The sequence below is a fragment of the Mesitornis unicolor genome, unplaced genomic scaffold, assembly GCF_000695765.1.
Source record: "Mesitornis unicolor isolate BGI_N332 unplaced genomic scaffold, ASM69576v1 scaffold41719, whole genome shotgun sequence".
Taxonomy (NCBI): Eukaryota; Metazoa; Chordata; class Aves; order Mesitornithiformes; family Mesitornithidae; genus Mesitornis; species Mesitornis unicolor.
The window spans coordinates 3,001-13,410 of record NW_010207327.1 but is presented as its reverse complement, the minus strand read 5'-3'; the positions used below and the strand labels follow the sequence as shown (position 1 = coordinate 13,410).

At 42.2% G+C, this 10,410-nt stretch overlaps 1 protein-coding gene across 1 annotated transcript; it reads left to right on the top strand.

Annotated features, from left to right (window-relative positions):
- Positions 1-4,033: 4,033 nt before the first annotated feature.
- SURF4 (surfeit 4) lies at positions 4,034-8,457 on the top strand. The gene is made up of 5 exons (XM_010192093.1): positions 4,034-4,223; positions 5,312-5,388; positions 6,007-6,050; positions 7,006-7,192; positions 7,445-8,457. Exons 1-5 carry the CDS (start codon positions 4,118-4,120, stop codon positions 7,709-7,711), a joined length of 681 nt encoding a protein of 226 aa, XP_010190395.1. The 5' UTR covers positions 4,034-4,117; the 3' UTR covers positions 7,712-8,457.
- Positions 8,458-10,410: the final 1,953 nt, after the last annotated feature.

The window sequence follows — 10,410 nt, the reverse complement described above, 5'->3', positions numbered from 1 at the left end:
AGGAATGCCTCTGTTTCCAGTGTTCAAAACTTGTAGACATTGATTAGCCCAATGTGATGAGTGTTGCTGTCCTTGTGATCGCTAGGTGGGATCTCCTTAAGCAGATATATACAGGTTGGTGGAAGGAAGTGATTTTTCTCCTCACCAGAGGATGGAGCATCCTATTCCAGAAAAGATCACTGGTGTCTTAGGCTGATGGAGGTTCTGCGTCTTTCCAGAACAAAGCAATCCCTTAATGAATACAAGCTAGATATTTGGAATATGCCATTATCAGAAGCTCTAGGCTAATAGTGCTGTGCAGCCCACAAGAGAGCTTGCTATGTAAATTAGCAGCCTGCTGTTCATCACTGTGATTGTAACTTCCCTGATCCAAGAACACATGCATGTACACATGCAGCAAAGAGTTCTGTGTTTGGACAGAATATACCTACGGGCAGTGAAAATTCCCAACTTCTGGCTATGTATTGGTCTTTAAAGACCTGTAATTATGCTGTCATATGTACAATATTAACAAAATGGGCTGGATTCTTAACAAATTTGAGACTGTTGGAGGCGAGATACAGTTTAGAAGGCATGGTAAGAATCAAAACAGAATCACTTTATTACCTGTCTTTGGGCAGGCCTCTTTATGGGTTTGAATATTTCAAGCCGTCTTTAAAAAATGGGGTTTGAGCAGAGATGTAGGGCTTCCTGGATCCTGCTGTACATCTTTGCATGTTAAACTAAGAGGAGCATTTAAATCTACCTTTGACCTTTCTATTCCTGTTAGAGGGTGAAGTGGCAATACAAAGCCTCTCTGATGTATGTTAGTGACTTGGCTGCCAACACAGAACCAGGTGTTCTTCTTTAAAATAGTTTTACTTCAGTATTTTGTTGTCTTTTCTCAAGACGTTTTGCCTCTTGCAGTATGTGCTAAGAACAGTTGATGTAAGGCCCAGAGCTTAATAAGCCATCCAATTACTTGATGTCATGAGTTTAACACTTGCCACCTCCATTGATCTGCAGTTTTGCTTTAGCTTACGTGTGTTGTGCTTGGTGGAATGCATGTTTCAAGTCCTGGGTCTTAGTTGGATGTATTTAACTGCAGCGACCAAGTTTACCATATGTGGTGCTTTTATCTGTGTGCGTCAAAAGGAAGCAGGAAGTGGTCTTGGGGTGCAGCATTTGAGCCACATGTTGCCAGTGATGTGTAGGAACAAAATCTGGGTGTCTGGTACTATTAATTCAGTCCTACTTCTAGGTATCTTTTAAGATAGGTTACTTATCTTAAAACCTATCTAGGTTCTTTTAAGCTACTCTGTCCTTAGTTACATTACTTGGGTGATTTATACTCATACTCTAACCATAAAATCACTTGGTGTCTGTTATGTTCTCCTCTTGTGGTTATCACATAAGTGTTTTCTTCTTTCTCTTCCAACTTGGATTTCCATGGCTAATTGTTCTTTTGGCTTGGATTCTTGTTCATACAATCTGTTTCTAAAGCTTTTTTTTTTTTTTACTTTAAGCTTGCTGTGTACATGGGTTTTGGCTTGTGTATAGCTACGTAAATGCAGCTATATGAGTTATGGATGTCCGGAGATGATGTGTGTTGTGATAAGGTTGCTTGGCACTGCAGCTGCCTTAGGCTTCAGTCTTTCTGACTTGTCTTAAACTGATTGGATGTGCACACTCATGTTTAATAGATAGCATTAAATTCCCTCTATAGGCCATGAGAACAGGTAAATGTTAATGCGTTCTTGGCTCCTTCACCTGAACTGTTGGCAGTTGTTTTGTTTCAGGTAAGGGGATGATGAGATCAGCTCTCATGACCCACTTCAAAACAACAGAGATGAGGCCCCGAGGCAGATATCCTCTCTCTCCTGTTTGCTTCTTTTTTCAGCCTTTCCACAGCAGTGGCTTTTTTCCTTTTCCTACAGATGCCCAACACTTGTCCTCTTTAATTTCCTTCTTGCCCAAGGTTGCCTGTTCTGTGTTTTAACAAGGCAGACTTACTTTACAAAAGACCTCTGGTCTTGTACTATTTCCAAAACAACTTTATCCTTTCTATTGGTCAGCAAGTTTACCCGAACACACAGTGAGATCTGGGGAGGAAGGCTGTAAACCAAGATGTCTCATTCAGTGACAAAGAACACAAATTTTCTGACTCATTCATCTGACTGTTAACAAGGCTTAAAAAAGCCTCAAGTGGCAGTCCTGAGTCAGAGTACAGCTGCACTTACACTGCACTTGATTAACTTGAATCTTGACCCTTAGACTCTGGATGCATGCAGTACAACTAGTGTAGTTTTGTTCTGATATTAACTGTTAAGCATGTTGGTGAATTTTTGTTTCCTCATAATTTTCAATTACATGGTAAGCAAGGCTTGTCACTTGCATAGGATTTGGAACAGCCTTTAGCATTTACTAATTGCTGTGGCTAGAATAAACTTTCAGAAATCACTTTAGTCTCCTTTCCCCACACTCCCATATATACTGAAAGCATGCGACACTGCCGGGACTTAAAAAATAAAATAAAATAAAAAAATCTCCCCATAAAGAAACTGATCAGCTGTATTATCTGATCTGAAGTCAATGTAAATACTTAATTTTGAAAGAAAAAGTTCATCTGCCTTTGTCCTTTTTTTCTAACATAGTTTGATGCTTTCTGGAAAACATCCATATACATGTGGGTTTCCTCAGCCCTTTTTCATGCTTGATGTATTCTAATATTGCATAAACTGTATGAATCAATGTGCCTTACAACACATTGAACTTTGTGTGGGATAATGGAGTTTTATTAAATGGCTCCTCCTCCTCGTTCTAACACAAGGATTTCTGCCGAGTCTGGCAGCGCTGCGTGAAGGCTTCTGGCATAGGCATTTACTTTTACAAGTGTCAACCTGCCTAAACTGCTCGTGTCACCTGAAGATAGATGCCTGCTTGGATGATCTTGTGAAGTTAGATGGAGATTAAATTTAAGCTTGTTTCTTACTAGATTGCACTCGTACAGCAGCATACACTGAAAGGGGCCAGTCAGGTGCCACTTGCATTCAGAGTGGCAATGCAAATCCTGGTGGAACTCTCCATTAAGTGATCACCAGTGCTGTTTAGGAAACTGGGTGACAGTGAAGCACTTGTCATAATCCAGAGGCAGTAAGTTTTCCTTGCAGTCCTGTCAAGCATGCTGGCTAGACCCTCTTTGGCAATAAACTTCCTTTATAGTTACTGTAGTTGTGGAGCAAACTACCAGGGAGTTTACAGGATTAAAGGGTATGTGGGACCAGATACATCTTGCATTCCCAAGAACTCAGGCTCAGCATCTGCTGCATGATGATGTAATTTCCTTTTAACTACTACACTGAATTGTGTATATAAATGCCTATTTTTTTTTCTATACAGGATACTATTTTTAATGAAAGTAGAAGCTGTGTATACTTGAATAGAGGGTGCAATTTCATGCAGTGCTTGCACAGATCTAATAGCTTCTGCTGCTACACAAGTACACATGTTCTGCACTGTCGCTATTCTGAGCTGTTAGAGGGAACTAGCTTGGCAGAAAGCTTATTAATGTGTTTTAATTTTTACAGAATTGGCCTTCTGTCAGCCTGACTCTCTGAATCGGTTTGTTACAGGGTGCTGAGTGACCAAGTATGTGGGTGGGAGTAGGATTGCCCTTTCAGCTCCTGGCTATCTGATAGTTGAGCTGTAATATGAAACCCTGAGATAGGCAAACCTAAAAGCAAGGTCAGCCTTCATCTAGTAAGAGCTCCATCAAAACACAATTCCTGTTAGATAGAAAGGTGCTGCTGGATTCTGCTTTTCTCAAAGTCCTGGTCCAAAATGCTCCTTGGGTGGACCCTGACAACAGGCTTCCCCTGCTGTTCCTGAGTGTTCTGAAACTGGAGAGGAGAATAATTTCAATTAAATCCAAGTCCCAAGTATGTTTCTCTCTAGATATTCATGACCTCAGAGTCTGCAGAGTGCACGGATCTGTTATGCCTTGAATATCACCTTGCCTGCCTTTTTTCCCTGCTAACTGTGCTGTCTGCCCCTACAGTTCCTGAGGGTGACGAAGCAGTACCTCCCGCACGTGGCCCGCCTGTGCCTCATCAGCACCTTCCTGGAGGATGGTATCCGCATGTGGTTCCAGTGGAGCGAACAGAGGGATTACATTGATGGCACGTGGAACTGTGGCTATTTCCTAGCCTCCATCTTTGTGTTCATAAATCTCTTCGGACAGCTGAGTAAGTGGCTCTAAGGCTGTTAAGGTGGATGCCAGAGCACTGCAGTGTGTCTGCCACCCTGGCTCGTGTAAGCACTGTGAATCATGTAAGCATGGGATGCCTCACTGATTTCTGAATAGCCATTGGCAGCTTAGAACTGATAATACTACATGAGCTGAATGAAAAGAGCTTTTAATTAACCTGCTTCAGCCTTTCCTGGAAGTAGCCTTGGAGAATTCTGTGTGACACTACATCTGAGTCAGATGTCAGTAGTCTGTTAGGGCAGTCTCTTTTCAGTTCTGTATATGCATCTCTGAACACATACCACACTCCCTGAGTTCTGTAAATGAAATACTCATATTTTCTTAAACAGAGCAGTGTTAAGACTTTCTGAGCCTGTTGGTATTATGGGTATTAATCTCAATGACAAAGTCTTACCCTGCAGTTGGTACACTTAAGCCTGAGAGAGGTGCTTGTATCAGTCTTTCAAAGGCCAGGAATCAAAATAATCCCAGGTACAGAGCTTCTCTGTGTGCTAGATGGACTTAGAGTATCAGAAATGGAGAGAAGTATGTTATGTATCTGATCTACTGTTCTTGATTGCTCTGCCAATTTCTTGTCTTGTGTCTGGGTTTCTTTTACTCACATATTTTTTGTGTAGAGAGTTAGCTTAATGTAGTTACCAGTCCTCAAAGTAGCAGAGACTGTCAGTGCTTTGTGACAGGAGGCTTGAGGAAGGATATAAAGCAAAAGCTTTGAAGGAAAAGGAGTGCAGCATGTTTGTCCTCACAGTTCTCCTAAAAAAAAAAATACACGATGAGTTTCTTTTTAACTCCTTTGAATGCTTTAACACTGATAGCAGCTGTACGCTGCTGTGTGTTGGGGACTGCATCCAGCATGTGCTTATTCTTTGTAAAATAAGATACTTCTGGAATTACAAAGTATTTTAAAATGCACTAAAGCTTGCTTCTCGAACTGATCTGTCCCAACTAAAATCTCTTACCTGATATTCTCCGTGGCACAGTTGAAAGAAATTGAAGTCTGCCTGTCTGCTGCATATTTTCCTGTGCAAGCCAGAAGTGTAACTGTGTTCAATTTCCCCAACTCAGGCGGCTGTATCCTGGTGCTGAGTAGGAACTTTGTGCAATATGCCTGCTTTGGACTGTTTGGAATTATAGCATTACAGGTAGGAGGCTTAAGTCTTCAGCCCTTCTAAACCATGTCTTTCAAATTTCTCTTAGCCCCACTACTGCCAACATATTTAAATACAACTCTCAACCCTGGAATTTTTCTGCACCCTGGCCTAGTGCCAGTCCTCAGTGGCATTGGACTATTTTGCTGCTTCTGTTCTTCTGATGTGCCCGATAGATCCTTGGCTGTAATTGCGATTAGTCAGCTGGAGATGTTGGTTCCAGACTTGACTTTGACCAATTTAGCAGAAGTAACTTGCAATTTACCTGCATGTCAGTAATGTGCCAAACGTGGAACTTGCAGTTGCTTTGGCCTTCAGCACACAGCTTTGATAAAGGACTGTCCCCATCACAAAAGATCCTAGCTAGTAGCATCCTTCCTGTTCAAAACCAATGTGCTTTAGCTCCCACAAAAATTCAAGTCAAATTCTGGCTTCTGTTCTGTTTTACACTGACTCATTGGACCACAATGATGTAACCTACCTGATGTCCTTTAGTATAACACACTTCTATCTGACTTCTGCTAGGGATAGTACAAGCTTGAGATTATAATGTAAATTCGGAACTTCAGTGTAATTTATATGGTGTTTTAACCTGTTTTCTTCTCTGCCTAGACTATTGCATATAGCATTCTATGGGACCTGAAGTTCTTGATGAGGTATGTCTGCTTACAGTTTTTATCGAAACAGAATGAAAACTGTTGTCTATCACTGCCACTTGCTGACAGAGGAGATGATTGATATACATTATATTTACTAGAAAGGCTCTACAAATGATGCATTTATATTGATAGCACTTAAAAAATCAGTACTGTGTTAAACCATGGACAGCAGGATCAGTGGTGCAGAAAGGGAAGACTAATCCTGACCCACTAGGATGTAAGTGCTTCTGCTACTGACCTCCTTGCTGAGAGCTCACAAACAACTGTCTAGACTGGGTCACTGAGCTGCTATTATTTCCTAAGTGGCTAAAATAGCAACTGTGCTTATGCATGACTGAAGCCATTTTTTGAGGAGACTAAAGCATGTAGATATCAGAGTGGTTTCTGGGATTTTAAATCTCAAACACCTTCTCTAAGTAGAAGGCAGGGCTCTTAAATATGAGCTTTCTTGTCAAATGCTTAGTGATGGCTGACTGTTACCTTTTCACCCCTCTAGTCTGAGGGGAGAGCAAGGGGCAGCACAGGAACTGTCCTCTGGGCTTACTACAACTCTGTAAATGTGTAACTTCTTTTAGCAGTACTGCTGTTCTGTTTTCTCAAAGCAACCTCTGAACTACTCTGGCATATGTGGCTAAACCTGAGGTACAGAGTAACTTCAGTCCAACTAAATTCATGCTGTAACAGATACTAAGTGACTGTGTCTGAGCTGTGGGTGCTGGACTTCTCTGATAATCTTTATGTCTACACATGCTCGTATAAATCCTTGTTGTGTCCAGTGCTGCTGTTCCAGCTCTGCAGTCTAATGCAGGCACACATCACAGGGTGCAGAGTAGGTCACTCCTCACTAGCATGGAGATTCTTACCAAGCTGACATTGTCAGATAAGACTTTGAATCCACTGTGCAAACTGTAATAAACTGCTTTTCTTCTCCCTCATTTCTGCCTTTCTGTAGGAACCTTGCCCTTGGGGGAGGCTTACTGCTGCTTTTGGCTGAGTCGCGCTCAGAGGGGAAGAGCATGTTTGCTGGTGTCCCTACCATGCGGGAAAGCTCTCCTAAGCAGTACATGCAGCTGGGAGGTCGTGTGCTGCTGGTCCTCATGTTCATGACACTGCTACATTTTGATATGAACTTCTTTTCTGTAAGTATCTGAGTCTAAAAGTATGAGTTAAGGAACTGGAATATAGTACCAGTTCCTGGATTGGCTCCAGGGCCTACTCAATGCTTATCATTTAAGTCTATTTTTTAGTAGAATTAATATTTAGAAAAGATATTAAACTAGGTGTGCCATGCCAGCTTGTTCTGCTGAGCCTATCCATGCTCTGTTCTGATGTTTGTGTATTTATTTTAGGAATTATATGTAAGCTTGTGGTTTATTTTCTTTACCTTGCAGATTCTGCAGAACATTGTGGGTACAGCCCTGATTATCTTGGTGGCAATTGGCTTCAAGACAAAGCTTGCTGCCTTGACTCTCGTCATCTGGCTCTTTGGCATCAACATCTACTTCAATGCCTTCTGGACCGTCCCAGCCTACAAGCCCATGCATGACTTCCTCAAATACGATTTCTTCCAGACCATGTCTGTAATCGGAGGGCTTCTCCTTGTCGTTGCACTGGGCCCCGGCGGAGTCTCCATGGATGAGAAGAAAAAAGAGTGGTAACAGGAATAGCAACACTTCTTGGGACATAACATATTAAGTCCAGAACTGATTCTCTATGGATTCAACAAAAACTGCCAGCATTTTACACGTACATGCCCCCTTCCTATTAAAGGCACAGATGTTTTGAATTTGATTTACAGTGGCACCAGTAATATAATAGATAAATTCCTATTTCTTCAAGGAATGTTGCCTAGGCTTATTCTAACTTCCTAGATTTGGAACTAACCCAAGGAACCTGCATTTTGCTGATGCTTCAGTGAGTTGCAGTAGAATGGTTGCTGTCTTTAATGTCAGCAATGTTTTAAAATTTGAAGTACTGTGAGCAGATACAGCTGTATCATTCAGTGTTGGGTTCTAGCTATAACTAATGAAGTGGATCCCCTTTCTCACGCTCATCAAAACTGTCTTGTGCATAAGGAGTTCCATTGCTGGTTATAGCATTGCTTATCAAGGTGGAAAGCAGCATCAAAGAAAAATCACTTGTAATTTTGCTGCTCAGAGGCCTGTAATTCCATTTTGTTTAACAGGAGGGGAGGTCTTTCCTGCCCCCAAATAAAAGGCAAAAAGAAAGCTCTGAAAGTAGTCTTGCCCCCCTCTAGGTAAGAAAAGGGAGAGGGGTTTCTATCATGTCCCAGTTCTGCTCTTGAGGGGAACAAGGGAGAATCCTGTACTGCTAATCAGGAATCCTGTATGACTAATCAGATTTCAAGAAGGAAGAGGAGGAGATACTCCTGGAGAAACAGAATGTTAGATTCTGTTAAAATTCTGTGCCAAAAGAACTCTATTCAGCATTCTTTCCCCAAAGTTGCCCCTCCCTGAATTCCAAAGAAGGGAGCCGAGTTGTGCTGCAGGTTCCATAATAAAAGCTCCTTTCTGTTACTAACCAGCTTCCATCCATGTATGCCCCAAATTCATATCTGAATTGCAGGTTATTGGTGAAAGTGTCTTCAGAAACCCCCATTTTCCCTGCACTCTTACATGATGAGAGCAGTAGATCTTCTGATCTGTAGTCTTTGCTTCTTAGATTCACTTCTGTCAGCCTCAGCTATAGAAGTCCCAGTTGACTGAACAGCAGAAGAGCTGGGGTGCTGAGCTCTCGAGTGCAGCCACTTCTCTGCCATCTCAGACCACTCCTAGATGTATAGGGAGGAAGTGTGGAAGTCAGCTGTGTGCTGCCATAGCCCCAGTTCTCAGCTCTGTATGCAAACGGTTATAGCTGAAGAATGCAAGTGCAAAGCCTGTGCAGTGAATAAGCAACCAGAGATGTCTTGCATGTTCAGGGAGGATCTCCTCAGCATAAGGATGAGGAGAGAGGAAGGCCCTGCTTCCACCTCTCAGTGCCACAGCCTCTGTGCCATGAACATGCTTAGTGCTGCTCGGAGGAGGTGTTTTGTCCTCTGCTAGTCAACTAGGTGATCCTGTTCACTAGATCATGAAAGAATTCTAGAAAGCATGAGCCCTATCAACTTGCTAACATTACATTGATTCCTTGCACTGTTGTCTCCCTTGAGAAAGCTGCTCAACTGTTTGTTCAAGGAGTAATTCAGCTGAACATATCCAGCAGGAGGGATTTACCAGGGACTCCCAGTAAGGACACTAACCTGGACAGTTCAGCTTAACAGTTGCTTAAGAGAAAAAAGTTGGCTGAAAGAACTGATGACAAATAGTAGAGCACTGTTGAATGTTAAATGATTGATTTCATCATCTTGAGAGGAAAACAGCCTATGTAACAGCAAGATGTGCTGCTGCTGAAGGAAGCAAATTGGTATGTGGAGGTAGATGGGAGGGGAAGCCAGCATTTAAGGCCAGGTCACATAGAAGGCTTTCTTTTTGTAAGAAGTTTTCACTTCAAGTGTTTGCTGTGCCCGTCTCTTCATAGCAAAACAAACTGGTCCTTTCTGTTTCAGATATGCAGCACAGGAAGCTTCTGCTCCATTTCCTGCAGGTCCTAGAATGGTTTTAGACTACATCAAGGTGGCCATTCTCAGACAACTTAACTGCTGTTGATGTTCATAGTATTTATAAATGAAACATAGAATCAAGTCCTGTAAGTAGCCCTTAAGTTGGCTTTCTCAACTTTTGTGTCCTGTCTAAGGAGCTGGATGATGGACTGGCCTGAAATATTGACCAGTTTCATTCCTCTGTGGAAACAAGTCCCTTTTCCCACAAAAGCCCCCAGAAAAAGGAACCGATACTGTCCCTTGCAGCAGAACTACTTTGGAACTGAAGGGGCAGTTAGGTGGAGGGCATTATAAGGTATTTCTAGGCAGCGCCGTATGCAAACTTACTAACTGTGGGTCCTGATGCAGAAGATTCTGGTTTCCTACATACACTGCTGTATTCATGCATCTCCCAAAACCAGTGACCTCCCCATGACCGAGAAGCTCTCACAAGCAGGATGTCAGCTATCAATTGGCTCTGCAGTGTTCTGGAATTCATTCTGAATATATTTTTGCTTTCTATGTGGAAAAAGAAATAAGTATAAATTCTCATTTTATGCTGTATTTTGTACCTTAGTTGTGTTTGAAAATGTTTTGATTTTTGGAAACAATCAAAATAAAACAATGGCATCTTTGTATCCACCTGGCGTGTGTGACTGGTGCCACTCCACAGCCAGGCTGCCTGGAAATGCCAATCAGGGGTCCCATCTCCTTCCTTTCCCACCATCTTTCCTGTACTTGGCTGCAGCCCTCTTTCCC

Bases quoted from the DNA above. Each gene is read 5' to 3' on its own strand.
- SURF4 (XM_010192093.1), top strand. From the start codon at position 4,118: ATGTGGTTCCAGTGGAGCGAACAGAGGGATTACATTGATGGCACGTGG. The intron at 4,224-5,311 runs GTAAGTGGCTCT...TCCCCAACTCAG, and splicing joins AAATCTCTTCGGACAGCTGA to GCGGCTGTATCCTGGTGCTG. The intron at 5,389-6,006 runs GTAGGAGGCTTA...TTCTCTGCCTAG, and splicing joins TTGGAATTATAGCATTACAG to ACTATTGCATATAGCATTCT.